This window comes from Neolamprologus brichardi, chromosome 14 (genome assembly GCF_056152115.1).
Source record: "Neolamprologus brichardi isolate AB-2024 chromosome 14, ASM5615211v1, whole genome shotgun sequence".
NCBI lineage: Eukaryota > Metazoa > Chordata > Actinopteri > Cichliformes > Cichlidae > Neolamprologus > Neolamprologus brichardi.
The window spans coordinates 32,509,849-32,533,462 of NC_142117.1; the positions used below are offsets into that span (position 1 = coordinate 32,509,849).

At 38.6% G+C, this 23,614-nt stretch overlaps 1 protein-coding gene across 1 annotated transcript in view; it reads right to left on the bottom strand.

Annotated features, from left to right (window-relative positions):
- arhgap42b (Rho GTPase activating protein 42b) overlaps nt 1-23,614 on the bottom strand; it is a 76,587-nt gene that overhangs the window by 23,864 nt on the left and 29,109 nt on the right. Inside the window, exon 4 of the mRNA XM_035910239.2 lies at nt 9,022-9,093. Coding sequence (XP_035766132.2) covers nt 9,022-9,093 — 72 coding nt within the window. The remainder of the gene's footprint in view (nt 1-9,021; nt 9,094-23,614) is intronic.

Genomic DNA, 23,614 nt, shown 5'->3' on the forward strand with positions numbered 1-23,614 from the left:
AGCCCCTGTGCAATCAGAGTGGAATATGAGCATTTAAATTGCATAAAGTCTTCAAGAGAAGGTAGTTGCAGTGCAAGGAAAAGGCTTTGAAGCCCAACATGTGGGGACATAAGACATTGGGGTGCATATATATATATATATATATGTATACCCTCAAGCACATGCAAGGTGGGAGCTTCTAACACAAACTAATGCCAGCGTTGGAGAGTAATCATCTAGCTGGGAATGAATAAAGTCAAAGCACTTCCCGACACTCTGTGGTGCACAAAACACACATGAACCTATCACTTGGGAGATTTCCTCATCTGATTGCTTTGTTCGCTCTCATGAATAAATCAGATGCAGGAAGAGAATATTCTGATGCAGATTGCTCTGTAGTGGAATTTCTAACTAGAAAAGTCTAATGTTGCTGTTAAGAGCGCTTTGATGGCAGCTGTAGCATGGGTAACTTTGCTAATTGCTAATGTAACATTGCAGGGAGGAAAGCGATGAGGAAAAACTGCAGGCGGCTTTTTTTCTGGTCATCAGGACTTCTCAGTTTGCTATAGGAAGGATGCTGAGAACAGATATGAAGACTGCAGGAGGAATATTTGGACACTAGCTGCACATCACTAGTTTTGACACTGGCCCTAACGAGCCTCAGGGCTATCATTTCTACGCCTCTCATCGCCATGGTAACAGATGCAAGCGGCAAGGGAGGTCGAACGTTTCTGTGCACGTGTATGCAGAGGAAAGAACCCCAGCCATCACACACTGTTACTCTACACTTCCTCATTTCTGTCCATCCTGGAAAAACACAAACATCAATGTCTAGCGAGGAATCGCATGCGGGATATCTCTTCGCTTGTTCATTTTAAACGGATTCTCTGAGCAGTGACATGAAAGGGAAAACTTTAAAACACATCTCTATGAGCTCGTTAGAGATGGCTAATTGGACCAGGGGTTCAGAATGGTGATTAAATAGCAATAGCTGGGTTATTTTGATGTGTGATTTCACCACACAGGAGCTGGATGTGGTCCACATAAATAAATAAATAAATAAATAATTGTCTCCATCTTTACCTGATATCCCACCTGCTGAGAAGACAAGAAGTTGGCTAATTAGCATGAAATAATTACAACATCTGCTTCTGCAGTTTAAAAAAAAACAGAAAAAAGATCTTTTGTGTGTGAGGCAAAACGCAAAGCTTTAGTCTAAACAATATTCATCAGTCCCTTTGTTTTCTGGCTTTAAAGTGATAAAAGTCCGCAATATAGTATGCACGCCTTTCCGTTTCACAGTGGGATTTTCTTGGTATATCACAGACTAACTTTTAAAGGCTGAATAAAGATGCAGCAAGAAAAACGCTGGTATCTTTATATCTCCAAAAAGCTTTTTCTCATTATACTCTGGAAAAGAAAATCTTTTGACAAGCTTTCCTTGAATATGCAGTAGGTCCGTATTGTAAGGATCCCTTAGGCATCTCTCCCATCAAGGTCAAGCGAAGCTTTCCTCTTACCATCTTACCACCTAATCTAGAGATAAGAAATAGGGAAAAACAACTTGAATCATTTGGACATTTGGAACTTCCTAATAAGATGACAGATTTGATGATTATTTGTTTTGGATTATATCATAGGTCAGCTTGGCTCATGACTAAGTCTGTGACTAAGAAGTTCTCTCAGGCCACACAAATTACTTTTAAGGTAACAAGCAAGTTATTCAGTATCTTTAGCAGGGTTTTGCATCTAAGTAATGAATATTTTTTTAAAAATCACAGTTAAAATTGATATGTTATAAATTTGATTCCAGTCAGGTATGTGTTGATTCCAGAAATTTAGCAGTTGGTACCAGTACCATTAGAAGTTCACAGCCCAATACCCCTATTCAATACAACGGTTAAAAGAAATGTTGGGAATCATGTATTATTGCAGGGTACTGTTGGAAGCTTTTTTATTTGCCCTTAAATGCTGCCAAATGTGTAAGGAAATTGCATTTGTGGGTTGAGCAGCAGAGTTGAGTAAGTGGGTTACGGGAAGAAAAACGTCTCTTTTCGGCAAAATCTTCTCTGCCGATGCCAAACTGTTTTTTTCTGCCATAGATTCTTGTTTGATCGAAATCTGAAGAAACAAGACAAATTAGCATTTTAAGAAGTTATTAATGTAACAAACACTTTCAGCTGTGTTTAGTGTCACACTATATACAATGATATAATGAAGAATAAACAAGCACTGCAGGCCTGGCCTTGCTAGTTTACATAATGTTTCCTCCTACAAATATTTCAGACTAAAGAACACAGTTGATTTCACAAAGCCAACTGTCTCAGATGGTTTGATCTATTTCAGGATAATAGGGCAAAATATTACCGAACTCTTACTGCCTTTCTTATCAATGAGCTGGGACAAAGCTATCACATCAGCTGCACTCGGTACCATCTTTCATGTTAAGTTTTTCTTTATTCTTGTAGGCATCCTTCTTCTTTTTCGGGATGATTTCACTGTTTGCACATAATCTGATTTAATATACTTATTTTGCGAAAGGCAATATCTTATATATTTACAGCGAACGGCTGCTGCCTTAAAACAGGTAAAGACCGACCTCTCAAGGTCTACTGCCTTGTGAAATTCTGATGATCAGGAGAAAAAGTAATTACTTTCAGAAAGATTGTTTTAATAGTGTTTCTGCTTTATTGGGTAGGGCACAGTGGGAAGTGATGGAACAGATACGAGAATAGCAAAAAGAAATGTATTCAATCTGCATCGCATTATTCATGCGTTTTGTTGTTTTTGCACCACAAAGTTTGAGTCTCTGCATCATCTGCGGTGCTGTCATCTCAAGCTCTTAGGAGAAACGTTTTCAAAGCTCGTTTTGTTCTTCTTACCTTATCGCCTTGTGCATTTTTTGATAAATCACTACGACACTAATAACTGACAGGCTGCTAACCTTTTTATGCAATGCATAGTATCTAGGACAGCACTTCCTTCATTGATTATACAATGGATTTTTATGTTAATACAGCTGGGATGTGTCGTTCTCGTATAGTGAACAAACACAACCACAGTCTATAAGCACAATGTGGTTAAAAGGTCAAAGCATAATTAATTAATCTGTCACCAACTAATATATTGGCTATAACTTTAACAATCAGTTGCAGTCACTATCATTTGAAGTTTTAATTGCTTTTGATGTACCCGGCCTATCATAATATACATTTTCAAAAAAATATTAAAAAGTATACTCATCAGTAAGTTCGGGGTGTTTGTTTATGCAGTTTCCCAGAACAGAGCAACCTCTACTTGGTCGGAATCTGGAGTTTAACTTTGTGTCAAACCCAAAGTCATTTTTAAAATCTTCTATTGACAATGGGAAACTCAGATGTGCTGAAGTTCTCTGTCAGTAAACAGGACTTTCTGCCATTAAAATTCTTTTGCAGTCCAGTCCTAGTATGACAAGTGCGAGGCTGTGATGACCCCTAGTTTTTACTCTCAACATTCCTTTCCTCGCCATGTGTTTTCGATACCTAGGTGGGCAGGCAATAAAATCGGTGCTGGTAGTCGGCTCGCCTGGCTGCCCTATACTTACTCTCTCACTTTCTTTTTAGCTCCTTCATGTTGTTTTTGTGCAACTCAGACAAACTATATCCACTCTCAAATACATCCAATACAAAAGATTCTACTGCCTTTCACATTCAATCCTTTTTATATTTTTGTCATCTATTAAAATTACGTTATTTTGTTTAATACGTTTTATTAAATTTGCTAGTTAAACCGCTACAAAATGGTGCTTCCTTACCAGGCAAGCTGTAACAAAAGTGCAGGCTTATCTGGTATTCAGATCTGGGAACTCTTGCAGAGCCAGGGGACTATGTGGAAACCTGAGTCTGCATATCTTATATATTTTTATATTTTTATTTGAAAAAAAAAGAAGAGTATATCAGACATAAATTAATATTCAAAGTGAATATCAACAAAGGAGTCTGGAGGGGATCTTCAACATCCTGAGAATTTTGGAAAATGATAAAAGATATTTTATCATACTTTGATTCAAGGGAACCTGGTGGCTCAGAAAATTAAGGATAGAAGGAAAACCAACTCATGGCACCAATTTATTTCATATTAGTTTGCTACTCTTTTCTATAGTCTCTTCTCTACCATGGTCAGTGTAAACTTAAGCAGTAAACAATGGCTTACAAGAATACTTAAAAACAGTTATTGTGGGCTGTGGAGGGAAATGATATGATGATGATATTTGAAGACTGCTTTGGTAATTTGGATTAACTGGCCCTTGAAATAAATCAGATACAAAGATAACACTATATGTTTGAGAGGAAACATCTCTTCTGTGAAGTTTAACGAGACAATAATAACACCCTAACTAGTTCATTATCAGACTGCCTGCTCCCATGTTTTCATAAGTACTAATATTCTGAGAGGTCCCACTCTGTGGTTAACATCTGTGCAATAATATAACCACATAACCACAACTGCTGTTACTGACTTTGAATTTAAGGGGGAAATTGAAAGAAACATTTTTAACTTTAATAAATGGATCAGACATTTAACATAAAAATATTCAGACTTGTCTGATCAGACAGCTGCTGCGTAACAAATTATTTCACAGTAAAAGTGTGAATCTGTTTGTGTGTTTGACAGCTCCTGACTCCCGACCAGCTTGTCTGTGCTTCAACTAATTGATTGTTGTGAATAATTAATGAAGTCGTGACACATAAACGTGTACAACTCTATGTTGCCCAGGGTTGTTGTTGTTTTTTTTTTCAAAATGAAGTGTTTCAAAAGTTCTGCTGGTGAGGGAGGTATGCTCACTTCACATTTTCATGGCTGCGATGAGAGCTAAAAGAGCAGGGTAGTAAAGGCAGTTTGTCTTCTTTGGCTCTTGTAAGGCCAGACAGTGTCTAGTCTGTAATATAAAAACATGTTAAATCCACCTCCGTGCTGTACTGCCTGGAACATTCCACTGTCAATTCTGGGATCCAGTGCCAGGTGAGCAAGCCAGATTAAATCAGGCAGACAGGACCAAAACTATGAGCTGACAGGAGAATTCACCATCTTTCCCCACTGCCATAACCCATGCTTTTACAGAAAGCTAATTGTTGGCTTGTTGCTAGCAATGGCTAACGGAAGGAGCTAGCTATTCCTCGCTTTTAAATAGCTCAAAAATATAAATAGCTCCCTAATATAATTACGGATAAGTTGAACTTTTTTGAAACTCTCTAAATGAAATGTTATTTATTTTTTAGTGTAAAAAACACTTCATAATTGGCTACTCTATGGCGTTACACCAAGTCATCCTACACTGCATTACAGTAGAAGAGATCTGAAGACTGAGCTGATGAGTTTATGCTCTCAGTAGAACTTCTTTGAAAATCTTGACCACACTATGTTTAGACTTGTCTATGGTATGCTGATTAGCTAACTACTTATGATTGACGAGTCATTAGCCAATGAGCAAGCAGCTTTACAGTCAGTCCATTCCTCTTTGGCTACGTTCACACTGCAGGTCTTAATGCTCAATTCCGATTTTTTGATCAAATCCGATTTTTTTGTCTGCTTGTTCACACTACAAATAAAATGCGACAGCAAACGCGCTCTAGTGTGAACGCTCAAAGCGGCCCGCATGCGCAAAAGACGATGTCACACACAACGCGCTCTGTATAGACCCAGAGCAAACAATATTGTTTGACTGATGGCCTTAATATAAAGACTTCGGACTTTACGTTTCCCAATTTTTGCTTTAAGTTATTTTGTTATTTACATAATAATGTAGATAACCTAATACTTATCCTTATTGCTGTTTTAGAGGAGTGGTGCTTCAAAGGATAGTTGCAGATTTCTGTCAGAATCTGCAGATTATACAGTACAAATAAAATGTTCACGTTTCTCCAACGTTGTCTTCCCAACAGTTTCACTGACATCTACACTGGATGGCCAGGAAGCGTTCGCGATGTCTTCTCCGGAGCTGATAATTGGCGTCTGTCTTGTGTCAGTGACGTAAAAGACGGATTTAATGCGACATGACCGTTCAAACAGCAGTCGCTTTCTAAAACATCGGATATGTATCGGATTCAGTACCACATACGAAAGTGACCCAGATCGGATTTGAAAATATCGGATTTGTGCCATTCACACTGTCATACCATGATCGGATATGGGTCGCATAGGGTCAAAAAAATGGATTTGATGCGCTTTCGCCTGCAGTGTGAACGTAGCCTTAGTTACATCCTGTTCTTTGAAACCGAGATGCTAACAGTGAAAACGCTTATCTTCAGGCTCAAAAACAGGACTTTAGAAATCAGCAGTTGACATCACCGTAGCTATAATCATCTTTTATACTGTCTGTGGGCCAGCCCTGTTTTCCAGTATTTTAATACAATTTAAAGTATATTGGATACAAGTAAAAGTTCTCAGTCAAGTGCACGCAAAGAGGCACTTACATCTAGTGACTGACTGAAAAATTCCAAGGTTAATGAAGGTATAAAAATATACTGTTCCTATCTGCGTGATTGCAAATGTTTTGGCCACAGCTGGCAGGTGTATCCCCAGGCCACTTTAATTGATCCCAGCAGCATATTTTAGGATTATGCAGCATAGATGGAAATGTCATATCTAATCTAGTCAAGAATCATCTGATGTCTAACCACGCTTTGTACAGTAGGACCTTGCAAATCATTGGTGGCCATCTGTATCCCAATTGGGTCTATTTGCACTAATTCCTCACACTCAGCAAGTGTGGGACCCCCACAGTGCCCCTAATGTTGAAGACGATCTTTGAAGGAAATATAATAGTGTCAAAATTTCAGACAGGAAGAATGCCACCCACAGTCAGACACCCCCTGGTATTTCCTTGACAAAGTGTCCCTGGGGCCTATTTAAATTTCGAGGTCTGACAACCACTAAATACACACACATTGCCCCCCTAAATGTGCACAAAGCTTTCTAGTACTAATTTAAAATCAGCTCTATGTGACACTTCAGGCCCACTTTTGAAAAAAAAAAATAAATCATAAAATATTAATGAATATTCATTAAACACAAATGAATATTACAGATGTTTTAGAAGTTGAACACTAAACACGGTGAATAAAGCAAACTGTTCATCATATTTACTCTCCATTAAGTAAACTGTGGTCACTGTAGCAGTATAAATAAACAGAAACTAGGATCATTCTCAATTCTTATTTCAGTTCTGAAAGTATTGTTTGTGTTACCTGGGAAAGCAGCAGAAACGTATACCTGAGCGTAAAAAGAAGAAGTGTAACAACAATTTCAGTTCTACATCACAGTCTGGCAGCCAGTGCATATGGTACTCCGGTGAAAATATGTGATTGTTTGAGTTCTGGAAGCATGTGTATTTACAGTAGACTGCACTGAAGTTTGAGGGGGTTCATTCCAAACATTTGGATCAGCCTTGTGCTAAGCAGACCGTGCCTAATATGTCCTATAGTGCTGCAGTCAATCTGCTAGTGAGTTGCTGCTATGGAAGTGTTGTGCTTGTGCCTAAGAAGCTGATACAGTGGTACGTAACCTCTTTGGGATTACTCGCAGCACACCCATATAAGGCAAGAGCTCCCAATTTGTCCACCTTATGTTCTCAGACATGAAATGCAGTAACTGGAAGGGTCAGACAGCCTGCAGATCTCTCCAGATTCTCGGAACAGTGGAAAGTTGCTCAGCCACTCATGATGTCAGCCTTTTATCTCACTCTAGTTGGGCTAATGTTTAGCGGGGGATAGGCCGTAGGAGGAGAGAGCCATTAGGAGAAAGTGGTCGGAGGAAATAAGCAGCAGTGGGAGTGACAGGGGCTGTGGCTTTTAAGGAACCATTTTATAAACATAATCAGTCAATGCAATTGCACTGAACACTGCGATGGGGAAGTGAGAGAAAGAAATGGAAGCAAAATGTGCTTTTTCATTATGGTAGATACACGTGATGCCTAAGACATGAAGTGACATCGGTTATTTGGCCTGGACAGGAGAAGGAGATGATTTATGTTCACACCTCAGCGCTGTGAAGAGAGATTGTTCCATTATTTTGGACGTACAGTAAGGTGACTGCTTTTACAGACCAGTGGCTGTCAAGTCATGTGAAATAAATCAAAATGTGCGAGTCGAACTTTGAGGCTAGGTTGACCATCGCAGGGGTCAGGGTTGTGTAAAGATGTGCAAATGATTCATAGTTCAGTATAAAGTTAGGAATGAACTTGCAAACTGTGTGAGAGAGCAGTGCAAAGGCTTGCATTCTACAAGCTTGTTCATGTGTGATCTCACCAAGGGAATAACCACAAACAAGCTGCTGTACTTTCATTTTATGCCTTTGCGTTGGCCAGGAATGAAAGCATGGCTTGTGGCAACAAACCCACACTGTTCTTTGCAGTCAGCTTCAGCCTCAACAACATGTCCACTGTGGAACCAGGATGCCTTCAAGCAACACCCCTACTGATATCAAAAGCCTGTATGCAATAGGTCAGTGAGGACTGCATTATACGTATCAGGTTTAAAGTAATCTGATTATAAAATGGGTGACGGCGAAATATATTAGATGCTGAAAGTTTGCAGCTAGAATTTTATCGTGCAGTGCCCTTTTTCACAGCACAAAAAAGTTGATTTTTATATAAAAATGAAGTGAAATATGGCATGGGATAAAGTATTGTATTATTAATGTGGTTTTCAAAACGGGGAATCTGTCAAATGTAGTTTGTGTTAACTAAGATAGTTGGATACAGAAATAATAAATGTCCAATATGTCTTGTTTTAATGAATATAAACTAACCACTATAGAGAACTAAAAAGAGTTAATACCGTTTAAGATCACAATTGCAGAGCAACATATTTGTTTATACCCCCTACTAGCCTCATTAATTAGGGGCAGGGCACTTCTCTTGGTAGTGTCACATTTTACTTTTAATTAATGATTTACATACTGTAGTGAAAATGAAGGGGGTTAGGAGAGGAGGTGAGTGTGGCAGAATACATGAAATATCCTACGCTGTTCAGCTACTAATTGCACATGCAGGTGGTCTCTTACCTTCGCAGCGCCGATTTGCTCCTTACGAAATTTTTCCAAAGGAGTAATCAACACATCATCTGCATTCTGAATCTGAAATGAAAATCATAAGAAAGCAGCGATGCAGACAGACGTCAGTTTGACTGAAAGATGTAACCCGAGTCTTCAGACTATTTCAAAAAGAATTATTAGAAAGAAAATATCACAAAAATGTAATCTGGCAGCCATTCACTTTTTTAACAATAAGCTTGGTCTACAAATGTGCCACACAGGAAATTATGGAATCATTCAGCTTAAGTCGAACACAGTTGAAACTACACGTGGAAGATGGAGCAATCACATTTAATAATATTTCTTAAGCAAGCGACAATGAACAATGTGTGACTGCACGGAACCAAAAATGAGTGCAGCAGATCTATGAGATAAAGCACTCAACAATAGTCTTGCAAGGCAGACAAAAATGGAGCCTTTTTATATGAGCTTTGATGCACCAGTATTGTCAAATCTTGGTGAGTTATAACACAGTGCAGCAGCACAGCTCTACAAGTTCAATCTGCAATGCATTTAAATTTTTGAAGTATGTCTCTACATACTGGTGACCTCTCCTGTGACCGGAAAAAAGGTCTCTGGAGGAGTCGCTCCGCTTTTATTCCAGACAGAAACTGAAAAGCTGAGATACACTGTGTCAATTACAGTCTATGTTGAACTGCAGGTGAGCAGTTCAAAAAGGTGCCATTAAGGTGCTTCTGAATTTTCTGTGTACGAGCTTTCACCCACCGAGACCAGATGACATCAGACTGGTGCAGCACAGGAAGCACTGCCATAAATGAAATGCCTCTAAGGTTGATTTAAGGTGTTATTCTGTCCAGTGATAAACTAAGGGCTGGGCTCTATGATACATCTATGATAACAGCACTAATTTAGTGGTGTCAGCTCGGAATGACTATCAGCTTCCCAGCTACAGTCCTCTGAACACAGACTTTCTCGAGATGGAGTCTTTGTTTTGAACCATTAATCATAGCATATTTTCACTGTCTAAAAATAACCCTGTCAGCTCCATCACCCAACCAGAATGAGTGACTTGAAAAGGAAGATGCAATCTCTTTAGCCTGCAGTGTTTTCACTTCCCCTTTATGATGTGGATGTTACAATCTTGTAGAGTAAATATGTAACTTTTACTTGTTGTAATAATGCACTATAATTACACTATAGTCACAAATTTTGCAGCTGTTCAAAAGGGCTTCAAACGAAACCCATGTTAAGCTTTAGAGCTGATTTTTTGTCCCTGTAGTAAATGTCAAGAAACGAGAGAAGAAAACTGTGTTTTAATTTGAAAATAATTGAATGAAATTATCGTGTTATTGTGTTACAAGTAATTAGCAGAAATCTCTATTTGTATATGTTTATGGATGTAGCTTTCTAACCTAGCTTACCAGCATTAGCTGATAACTTAGCACTCTTGTTAAAATACAGCCCCCTTTGGCTTAAATAACAAAGATGGTGATAGTAACAACTAGGGCTGCCACAAACGATTATTTTGATAGTCGACTAGTCACCGATTATTTTTGCGATTAGTCGACTAATCAGATCATGCATCCATTGGACGTAAAACCTATAGATTATTGCACCAGCATGTATCTGCTCTTATATAACTATCATTAGCTTACAGCTTTAAGTGTTTAAGGTATGTGCTAACTAAAAATAAAGACAAGATGATAGTTTATTAAATGTTAATGACATTTGCAGATTGTTTCAGTGAAGTTTAATAAACTCCTTGCTATCTAAAATATAATGGGACACCGGAGTAAATTCTCAAGCATCTCACACTTCTGATAATCAGTTGTCTGCTTAACGTTTATTCAGCTGTGTAAAAACTATAACTTTAATCTCAGCCAAACCGATTTACTCAGGAACAAATAAGATACTAAAAAAAAAGCCAAACAATAACATTTGTAAGTTATCTAAGTGACTTATATATCATGTTTAACCTGAGTAGCGAGAGACAGCGGTGGGTTTGACAACGATTTGCCAGGAGTCCGGTGTTCTCACGGCTCTAGTGAGCCTTGCCCCCGGCTAGCTATCGAGCTAGTGGGTAACAGACGTTTCCGAAAACGTCGGAGCGCTTTTGTAAATATGTGGTGTCTTGATAAACTGAGCAGATATTTGAAGCTTATACAGCTACATTCTCGCCTGAAAATATGTTAAACGTTTATTTTGTGACACAGAAAGAATAATAAGAGTAATATTAAAACTACCTAGCTGCTGCCATTGTTGAAAACTGAGCTGGGCTGCGCTATGAATTATGGGACACAGCTTCTTCTTCTTCGGGGTTTAACGGCAGCTGGCATCCTTGTACATGCAGTGCTGCCATCTTCTGTTTCAGTCCGTTATTACACTCTTAAATCCTACTACTTATTCCTGCGTCTTTTGTGATCTTACAAAGCTTCAAACGACGCGTCGACTATTAAATCAGTCGTTGACGATTTTGATAGTCGGCGTAATCGTGACTAGTCGACTAATCGTGGCAGCCCTAGTAACAACACTAAAAAACAGAAAAAAAAAAAAACAGAAAAGACTTCAAAACAGAAAATCAGAAACTAATAACATATAAAACAAATGAGGAGTAGCTCAAGACTTTTGCACAGTACAGTAATTTCAAAACCACAACATCTCAAAACTTCTACTGTTTAATACTATAATCAATTACTCAAAATGTTGTGATTACTCAAACATAAACGAATAACAGCTTGTTCCTCTCTCATATATTAAACATGAAGGGAACAGATGAGGATGAGTAGGTAAGCCAAATTATTTTGTCGAGACAACTGAAAATAGGAGGAAAGACAAACCATGAACTGGTAAGGGAGTTGGAGGGTGTACTGTAATAAGTCTGATTATGTTGGCTCAAGCTAGCATCTGCCCGGATTTAAGGTCTCTGCTGCAAAGGTTTTCATGCCAGATACCACAGGGCACCTTGAGAATCTATTGTCCAGTAATTTTGAGCTTGTGCATTTTTTTAACTACTCTTTTTGACTCAAATAACATTTGGGGGGATTTGAAATAATTTCAGGTTATATTAAAACAAAATTGAACATTTTAACCTATTATTTAGTCTTTAACTTTCATCTAAAATAAGGTACTTGATGGAAATTTGAAGTAGGAAGTGCTTCACATATAAAATATATTCTCGCAACCTGCAAAATGATTCATCCCCAGATGGGGTTTAAAAGCATAATGGAGCTCTGTAAGATAAATCAAGTCGCTTTGGTTACGAGTAATACTCCACCAGAAGCACAGAGGACATTTGATGGTCATCAGATCTGTTATGTAAAAATATAATCTCTTAGCTGTTAGAGTCCTCCAGTCGTATTGAAGTCGTTGTGTTATCTACCGCCTCAACAGCAAGAACGACACTTTTTTCATGTTCAGCTAAATAGACAGGACAATTAAATACACAGCACTCCAGGCTTTTGAGATTATGATCTAATATTTGAAAGCGACTGAAAGCAAGATAAAAATATCAAGTTTGTTCTTCTCTGGATTTCTGAGACAATGACTGTTGAGTTTAATTGTCCTTGAAGGCGACTGCTACCTGAAATCTGACAGGATTTAGATATAATAGGAGCGTGATTACTTCTTGTGCCAGTTAATGCATATTACATTCAAAGCAATGGAAAATACATTTAAAATGTTCAAGATTTCCGATCACTTTTGATTATTATCTTCCAATAAGCTGATTCAGACAGTTAAACTTGAAAGAGGCCATCTTATTTAAGACTCGATGGATTACTTTCAAACTGGCATTGTGCCGAATGCCCTCAGCAACAGCCTCTCTCAACAGGATTAAATCCATATGAGCGAGCACAGTGTGATGCTTGAAAGGATGCAATAGCGCTAAGCAATTTCATTATCAGATAGGGAGAGGAATGTCAATGTGCTGTATTTCCCATGCTCCTGCTTTTACCAGTCTAAACATCAAGCAGATCAAAAGTGTTACTCTGGGGTTAATTTGCAGAGGCCGACCAGAATGCCACCAAAGCCAGCTCAAATTGAATATTGTGAAGTGTACCAATTCAAATTTTCCCCTTTCAAACACATCTTTAGAACCGGTTTAAATGTGAATGTCGACTTTAAACCCTTTGGAAACATCATGTATCATTCATCTTTCCCTTGATAAAAATATTCTGCTGGATATCAGACTTTTTCTCTTTATTTATCTATGTTTACTGCAGAGAAAGCCTGTAAATAATCATTACTTAGGTCAGCTTTTATTAGAAGAGCACCTCTCATGTTCACCTCTATGACTTACAACTGCTGCTAAAACACATTTTGGGTAAAACCATTTCATATTCTATGCAAATATTTATATTATTTATTGTTTCAGATCGTCTAGAATGGCTTAAACTGCATATCTTGTGGCCGTGGTTCCTTGGTTGTGTTGGTGCATTTCACTTGCAGTTTATAATCACTCTAGCATTAAACTATATATTGCGGCGTCTCACTGGTTTCAGTATGTAAGTCTATAACAGGGTAGTAAATAACTTTTATAGGCTTTTTGCCCGTTCTGTTTTGACAGCGTCCTCACAATGAAACTCCAACTTAATACACCTAAAGCCGTGCTTCTTCATTGCAAATCAACTGAATCTCTTGGTTTCTGAATACACACAAACTCACCCACATGCATACACACCGGGCTTGCCATTTTTCTCTGGCTGAAGAGGCGTCATAAAAAGCCCGCTCGGCCACCGTGCTGCACTATCTTTCAAATGAAAAAGCATATTTCTGTTTGTTGTTGTTGTAGCAGTTTCACCCTCACGCACACTTTCCAAGAAAATGTGGCTCCAGGCGGGGAAAACAGTTCTGTAAAAAGCCAACTGGGCCCTGACAAGAAGGTGTTTTATCGGTGGGTGCTTGCAAGTGAAAATCTGTCAACTGTGACAATTTAGTAAAATCCTGTGACAGAAACAGGTCACAATTTTTCAGAATGTTTAACATCTAACGAGAAAAATACAAAAAAAATCCTAATTTTAATCTGTTTGATTTGTTTATTATATATTATAAGAAAGAATCATATCAATCAGCAGATTTTGGTCAGTATCTATATAATATAATGTTCTCTGCTAGAATAGCAGTCCTTCTTCCTTTGTAGCACGAATAAGTCTCCTGGTGATACATATTAAGTTATTGGCTTAACTAAGCATGCTTACAGTGGCTTTCGTTCTTGGAGGTGATTTAATTTTCCCATTTAGGTTCCCACCTTTGTTTAGCTGTCAGTTATAAATGGTCATCTAAAGCCTTTGGGGCTGAAATAAAGCTAATTTGAATGTATAATTGTGCAAATTTATTAAGTGTAAAAACCAGTAGAGAAATACTGCTGATGACTATCTGAGGAATGTTAACAAGCACTGCTGGCGCAGCCTTTAAATGCAATAACACGAGTGGGTGTGCCTTACATGAAAAAGACTGCGTGCTAGACGTCTGTACTTCTTTGTCCTGAATTGTATTACACCTAGTAACAATAAAAATATCAGCAACAATAACACCACACCAATAACCACAGTGATGGCAGCAGCAACCAAAAAGGAATTAGTCAAACTTATTAAAGATGTGGAAGCAAAGCCCCCAAAACCTAATTAATACAGTGCGTTAAATGCATAATAAACATTATCGTCCGTATCATCATGACAAAATAAAACTTTCTATTTCATGCTGACAATGGGATACAACCTTTATTAGAAGAGGGACTGCAATAGATATGCGTGTCTGTCATTCTCTCTGCAGATTGTTTTGCCGAGGAGGTGTGTGCGTGTGTGTGTGTGTGTGTGTGTCAGGGGGGTAACAATCTCGTTGAGCTAAATCTTTATCTAGTGCAGCAGTGGCACCTGCAGCAAGCTGCAAAGCTATTCTTCCCTAACTTTTATGAGCTATGAAATAAAAGCAAACCTGCTGCAGACAAAGCAACACAACAGTGTGAGGATAGATGTGACATGTTTGCCCTACACATCTGATTGGCGAGTAAGCTGTTAAGCAAGGATATAAAGAAACTGCTGAAATGGAGATAGTAGCTGGTTTGTGGGTCCCATGAGGATTTTCTGTTGTTTGTTTTAAGCACAGTTAGAGACTGCTTGACCTTTCTTGCTACCAGAGTTTGAGGCTGCTGTGATTGCTGTCTGCACACATTTATCCCTATGTATCAAACAGTCTGCAGGTAAAGAGCTGCAATATTAAAAGAGCCACAAAATGGAAAAGGTTTTTAGATTAAATGTGGATTTGTGATTTTTATAAAGTGGTGATAAACAGATATTCTTACCTAGTTTTCCTGAGTAACATTTGGGCCTTACCAGTACCTTAAAATATGAGCAATAATAAAACAATAATAAAACAATAATAAAACAATGTGCTAAAATCTATAACACTTTGGTAAATCTTACAAGGTTATTTATACATTATTGTAAATTAATTTAGAAATTGCTACTTGGTAATTAAAAAGCAGTAATATTTATTCGTCATAATAACCGTGTGTCGAAGCCTAACTAGCATGCTAAATCTTAAAAGACCGTAAAAGTTAGTACACCTGGCAATGAGTGAGTAAGCATCTCAGGCTACATCCACACTAATGCGTTTTCGTTTGAAAGCGCATCGTTTTCTCTCCGTTTTGGCCTTCCGTCCACACTGAGACGGCGTTTTCCTCAAGGAAAATTGCGGCGGTTTGAAAATGCTCTTTTGAAAACACAAACATTTCAAAACGGAGACTTTCTAAAACGATGACGATGAATTTTAGGCTACGTCCACACGTACCCGGGTATTTTTGAAAACGTAGATTTTTCTATGCGTTTGCACCTTTTGTCGACACGTAAACGGCGTTTTTGGTCACTGTGATAGATTTTAGCACATTGTTAAAATACCCGTGTACGTGTAGAAATGTTGGCCAATCAGAAGTCTAGAAGCCTTGGTGGGAAAAAGTAAACAAAGCTGGGGCATAGAAGCAGAACCGAGTCATATGTGTGGAGGGACAGTAACTGTGTGTGTATATGTAAGTATTTAAACACTGCAGAGAGTACAATTAACAGTAACAGTATTGTAGAAATTCATTTCACCGAAACAATAACGTGGTGCACAGTGTGACGTCAAATAAATGCGCACACCTTTGACGCTGCGTTTTCTCTGTTTTTCTCGTCCACACGTAAATGCAAAAACGGAGTTTTCAAAAATATCCACCCTGGCCGGAGTTTTTAAAAATCTCCGTTTTCAGTGACCAAAAACGCCGTTTACGTGTGGACGAAAGGTGCAAACGCATAGAAAAATCTGCGTTTTCAAAAATACCCGTGCACGTGTGGACATAGCCTTTTGGACGTAGCGTCAGTATCACATCAAAACATTTAACAGACACGTGTGCATTTCACACTTTGCCATTTCACACTTTGCCTCTCCAAAGTGTGAAAAGTACACACATGCAGAAGTTGCAGTAATCTGCAGAGGAAGATATTTTATTTCATGCCAACAGGAAAATGTTTAAACAGACCTTATTAACATATTTTCATGTAAAAACATATTAGCTGCCTAGCTTAATCGTTTCTGGCGACTAAGGAGCCTGAAATGTACTTCCCACTTTTTTGCTCACTACCGACTTCTTGCCTTTTAATATCTTACCTCGCTCTGCTGGTGCTGCATGTGTGTCCATTTCACGCTTTAGAGAGGCAAACTGACACGTTGGACTGGCGTGTCTATTACATACTTTACCAGCGAAATCACTCTTCTAATGAAATAACATGCAGACATTTAGCTTTTAAACATATTCTGCATTAATTCTTGCATGCATGTTGCACTCTCAAAACTCCTTTCCATGGTGAAGCATTTAAGCATTTAAGGCTCAGTATCTACTTAAAAGACACCAGCAACAGAAAAATACATCATATCAGTAAACAGCTCTTCTGGTGGTTGCCTCGGTTTCCACACTTTCGGAGAAGCAGCTGTCTCCAGACACTGAGAAAATGCTCTCCATCAGATGAATCAGTGACCTTGTTTTACTCAAGTGTAACATACAGTAACGAGCAGAGAGCATAAAGATAACAAGAGCAATGAAGAGGAAAGAAATCACACTAGTGTGTTATGAACTGGTTTCAAAACAGTGACAATCTTCAACTCTTTCAGGTTATTTCTCTGGTTTCTATCACTCACTGCATGATCGGAAGTCACAACTTCCATGCACCAGTACCAATCAACATGGCCTGCTTTGATGAGAAAATTGGTTTTGGGAGGGGGGGCATGCTGTTAAAGCATTATCGTTTCTTAGCACATTATTTGGAAGTAAAAAGTGACTGTCACAAGAAGAAAAATGAATCATGAAATAGGACAGATTCTTTACTTTGAACATATTTTCTTTTCCAAGAAAATATCCTAAAAGTATCCCAAAGTGGGGATTTGGGCTACATGTGGGGCGATCATGGCTCAAAGAGTTGGTAGTTTGTCTTGTAACCGGAAGGTTGCCGGTTCGAGCCCCGGCTTGGACAGTCTCGGTCGTTGTGTCCTTGGGCAAGACACTTCACTTACCACCTACTGGTGATGGCCAGAGGGGCCGATGGCGCGATATAGCAGCCTCGCTTCTGTCAGTATGCCCCAGGGCAGCTGTGGCTACAACTGTAGCTTGCCTCCATCAGTGAGTGAATGAATAGTGGTATTGTACAGCGCTTTGAGGGCCCCGAAAATCGCTATATAAAATGCAATCCATTATTATTACAAAGTCTTGATATAAACCTCAGTAGATTTAAGGAAAACATGTCTAAAATTAAAATGACATTTATCTATTGCAATAAAGAATTTCAGTCAAACACTGCATGTGGAGGATTTCTTAAACAAATAACATAGCCATAGCACGCCGGCATGTATTAACCAGAGTGTGTGATAGAGACATTTTTGCTCATACTAACTGAGGTTTACTTTAGCTTTGGGGCGTGTAGCACAACCGTTTGATGATGTTCACTCCAAATACTTTTCAGACTTTCATTAAACAAGCCACCATGAATGTGCCTCAGAACAATGACTGTCTTTATTTCACTGTGTTGTTTCAGGGTCAACGGGACATTCCTCAGTTCACAGGCCAGCACACAAGCTACCCACATAGCAGAATTACTGTACTGTTAAATCCTGGGAAAACAGCAGCAGCATATTGCTCACCACAGACACACTTTTTGCATTTAATGTCAGGCAAAGACACAAAATATGTATAATTGCATGTCTGTGAAGGACTTGTAAACCAAAGGAAATTCAATATGGGGAATAAATGCATCACATGCAGCTGAGGGACTATTAGGCAATGCTTTACATTAATAGAGGAAATGAATTTGAGAAGTGTATTTCTCTCTCTCTCACACACACACAGACAAATATACATCTCTCTCTCTCTATATATAGAGAGAGATATATATATGTAGACATTGTATACATTGCATTTTAATGCTCTTGATACTCCTTTAAATAACTGTGGAGGAGTAGTTGCAGTCTGGAAAATTTAAGAATAGACTCCAGCTCCAGTCTTGCAGTGGGAAGTTGGGCAATTATGCTGCCCACAACATACCCGTCTTCTGTGAATGTCTGTTGGCTGCTATTCTTCCATCTCCAGATTAGTGTCTTCGTAAAGGGCACAATGACAGAACAATAAACCTTGGAAGTTCTTGATAGTGGAAGAAACGCAGACTTCCAAAGGAAAACTACTTAAGCACATGGAAACTCCACACAGCAGTGACAGCAGACACTGAGCCACTGCGCTGCTTGAGTTACTGTGCTGTCTTGGTAGGTGTCCTGATGAAGCATCAGTATGTAACAAGTTGAGAGACAGAATCTTCAGAAACATTTCATTTCGAATATAAAGGCAAACTGCAATCAAAGGGAACATTTGTGCAAAAGGTGACTAAAATATTTAGGTTATTTATCTACTGATGTGTTTACGCATGCCTGTTCTTTAAAGTAACTGTAATTCAGTTGTTTCCAACCCCCAAATATATTATGCTGCTCTTAAGGTAACCAAAATATAAAAATATACCTGATTTTTCTTCCATTTCAGAAGCAACAACACCATGAAAACTCAATGTGTTTTTCAGCACACCCTTATCCCAGGGGATACTGATATCACTCCAAGAGCCCCAACATGAGGCCACTGCCCTTCTTCACCTTAATGCCATCCATGCTCAACAATGCTGAACCTTCTCAAACCATGCAGAACTTTAACCATTTTCACTATTTCTCTGATGGCTGGAGGGTTATCAACTGGGGAATAATAGCAGAAATCTTCTTACCAGGATAGAATTTGGGAAGTTTTCAAGAGGAATAACACACTTGGGTAGTTGACAAGCCAATCGCAAGCCACAAAGCAAAAAGATTTTAGGCCTGGCTGCCTGCTGAGCCAACAGACAATATAAAGCTGCATGCTTGACAAACCCTGCAGAAATTGTGCTACTGGTAAGAGTTTAGTCCAAACACCAGAGGCAACTTAGATTTATAGCACGCTAGGTAATACTCCAGAAATGACAGGGACCTTGATTTGAGACATGCATATTTCCTCTATATCCAGTCTGATTTTTAGTCACTCTCATCAGTCTGTGCTTTTCTTACAGATTCAGTCCAGATGTGAAACGGTACTAGGTATGATGGAGGGGTTCTTCCTTTTTTCCCCCCCACAGCCAGCTTCTGAAAGTTTTCAACTGCTCTGTCTGAGCATGACAAGTTTTTTTCTATTCTTTTTACTAATGTGTGGCTGCAAGCACATCTGTCTGCTGCAATCTATTAGGGGAAACAAACCTGCAAAATAGAAACACCATCTGGCAGTGATTGTGGTTTAACAATAGCAGAGAGTCAAGTCTCAGCTGATATATCTCACAATATTTCATGGTTTGAGCATAGGATAGTCTCCTTGTTAGGAAATGTTTCATATATTTGGTGAACATGTGTTGGCTTGAGATGTGCTAATTACGTTCTGAAGACCAACTGCTGTAAAGACTGAGATGAAACTTTCTGGTTATCTGTACTTTTCTCCTGGTTTGTCTCAGTCAGATGCATAAACTGTGACAGTGGAAGAGAGATTCAGGGAGTTTCCTTTTTGTGCATTGCCACACAGTAACAGTGAAAAGTTGACTGTGAATTAAAAGCTGTGAAGTACTTTTTGTTGCATCTTTGTAGTTCAGTGTGAGATACCTGTTTGCTATTTAGACTTTGACTATAATAGACTTTATTAGAATTGCAGTTAGGCTCTGGTTTATTCTACTTCTATCGGTGATTTTCACTGTGGTCAACTTTTACCTAATTCAATTAAATGGAAAGTCATGTAACTGTTTATTTAAGCTGGGGAAGCCAAACAATGAGACAGAGGGATATAATCTCCCTGAACATCCATAAAAGGCTATAGGGAAAATTCAAGAGGACTAAAAATGCTACAAAGAACAACATGGCGCATTATTTTTAAATGTTAGAAGTTTGAAAGCACCTAAGGACTTACTAGATCTGATCAGCAGCCACACTGAGTAACTGAGGAAAAAGGGCCTTGGTCAGACTAGATTAACCGAATGGTCGCTATAAATGAGATCAAAATTTCCTTTGGGAAAATGGGAGAAACTTACAGAAGGACAACCATTAGAGCAGCACTCCATCAATCAGGCCTTCTGGTATAATGGCCAGGCGGAAGCCATTCATCACAAAAAGGCACATGACAGCGTGCTGGAAGTTTGCCAAAAGGCACACGACAAACTCTCAGACCACGAAAAGAAAAGCGCGTATATGCTGAAAATATAATTTCACAATCTGGCCGCGATTCGCAGTCGTCCCCATAGTCTTAGAGGCAGTATGAAAACGGTGCCAATGTTTGGCAAGTCAGACACGTTTTACATTTTGACAACAACAAAGCATACCAGTAAGAAATCACAGGACCAGCTTTTCGAAAACTCTGTAAAAGTCCTGGAGTATGTCAGCCAGAGTCAGGAGAATCTCTGGAGAGGCCTCAAGGTTGTTATCCACCAACACTTTCCATCAAACTAGGTAAGCTAAAAGAATTCTGCTAAGAATAGGAGAAACCAGAAGAAAGTTGTTCCAAGCTTGTGGCTCATTCCAAGGAAGACTAGAGTTTGCGATTGCTGCCAAAGGTGAATCAACCAATTATGAAGTGAAGGGTCTGACTGCTTATGTAAATAGGTTATTTCAGTCTTTTGAGTATAGCCTTACAAAACACTCCAGCTGTTTTTAAAAAAAATAGTGTGGAGTTGTCATATCGAGACTAACAAGAAAATTATATAGCTGTGATATCAGTGTAGTGTTGGACCCAATAAACATATGCTGGAGCGAATATATTGACAGCAGAACTTTTATTTGATGTTGTGGTTTCATTGACACAGACACTCCTGCTCTCTCTGCTGTCACTGCCAACATATAAAGACACACAATCAATGTCAGATCCCAGCACACCTGTTCACCCCGCCCCTGCGCCGCCCCGGGAGCTCACTGTGTCACCCCTCCTCTGCAGCTGGCCAGAGACCACACCCACGCCACAATCAGCATAAAAACCAGGTAGAAACTCGACTTTATTTTATATTCCTTTAATCATTTCAAATAAAAATGAATTCATTATTAATTTTCAGCTGAGACCTAAACTGACTGCAAGGTTAGAGAATCTAAAGGGTTTGATATTAAACTTTTTTTCTTTTATTCCTACATAACTTGCTTGTTGCCACCAATATGTCGTTTATAGCAAAACAAGTAATTTAATAGCTCTATAAGCTCTGTGGTATTATTAACCTTTTTTCATCAGCTTTTATACTTGACTTGAAAGCTGTTTAATTTCTGGGTGCTACAGCATTCATTTTTTGTTTTGTGGACATTTATGGATGTTTGACCTTCGCTGTACAAAAATGATGTATGCTAACAGTTTGAGGGCAGTTTGTTTTTTATTTGATCTGCTACAAAAAAGAGTGATGAAAAGACAAATATGTCATTCTTGTACTCATCAAAGCTTTCCGAAAGCATTTGAATGGTCATTCAAATCAAATCAAGATGCTATTGTAGTGGAAACTAGGACGTATATATCAATCAGTGAACTTGGTATAAGCAGTTTGGCTCTATAAAAATTAGCAAAGTACTTGTTGTAGCTTACTGAGGAGCATCATTCACAGTTTTATGCCCCAAGTCATGTGAGTCATTCAAAGTTTCCATTTCATATATAGGAGCAATGGAGAAAAAAACAAGGCTGCATTCAGTTCAAAGTAAACAAAATCCTTGAATAATCTTCTTGGAAAATGATATCAAAAAGTCCCTTTTCCACACCATGGGGATTTAAAAAATACAAAGTTTATCTAAGGCATTAGTTACATTGCACCTGTGTCCCAAGAGATTTAGAATGCACACAGGTAAAAAACAAGAAAGAAAGAAAACCATAAGAAAAAGCGTTTCTTCCAGCATCACATTACAATCAGCTCAAAGTGCAGAGATCAGAACCCTGTTTCTTGCATATTCCAGAGATCTGAGGAGACAGAAGACTGCTAGGTGAAAAGAGGCGAGATGATGCAAAGAGGATACTTTTCAAGCAAGTAGGGGGGAAAGTGGGGGTGTGTGTGTGCTATGAATATGTTTTTACTTATTAAATCTATCAAAGATGAATGAAGTGCTGCATCCCATAGCTTCTTTGCCTAGCCATAGCCGCTTTGATTTATTAAATTTACTTCTATGACTTTGGATTCTCAGCTGTGCCGTCGTTTAAATCCTCTTATCCAGTTCAGCTTGTCTCTGCTTGTCATTTTGACTTGTTTTTGTTTTTTTCAACATTTTGAAATGACACGACTACATAATATTTACATATTAATGCACATGCAAACGTGCTTTAATGTATCTGTCCTGTCGATTTTTAATTTTATGTCTACAGTAGCACTAGTGTCAGCTTCCTAGTATTTGTGTTGAATCCTAATAAATGCACCAATAAATTATACCCTCTTTGTCAGCCCCCAGATCCCAGAGGAAGAGAATTACACACAAAGATAGAAAAGGCAACAAACAAACAACAACAGTGCATGTTTCTTCAGGAGAGGACAAACCTGTATATATAACCTGTACAAACCTTAGACTCTCAGTGCATCCAAAACACATTTATTTCCTTTGATATTTCTAACTAATCATGCAAGAAGCATTTATGCCCACCACTGGTTCCATCATAGCCCAAGATTTTCATTTCTAAGGTAACACTGGTGTTTCACACCCACAAGTTAATATAACGTACACACACATTTTGCTGTATTTCATGCTACAATCTATGCACCCATACTCAGTATCAAGTTTGTTAGAAGTGGTGCTGCAGGCACACAAACAAGCAATTATGACTACCCGTGGTATATGAATTTAAATTAAGATACAGAAGACTTTGGCTCTTTCTTCATTGCATTAATGCTCTGTATATGCAGGTGTCTTAATTAGAAAGCTCTGCATCACTTCCTGAACTACTTTCTAGCTCAGAGCAACACAAGTGTCAGAGCTGCTGCTTTCTCTTATTCAAGCACAAGGTCATGACACACCAATTAAGGCAATAGTGAGAAAAGTCAGGCACTCCCAACTTGTCGTGTATGGATGCTTGTAAAGTATGGTACAT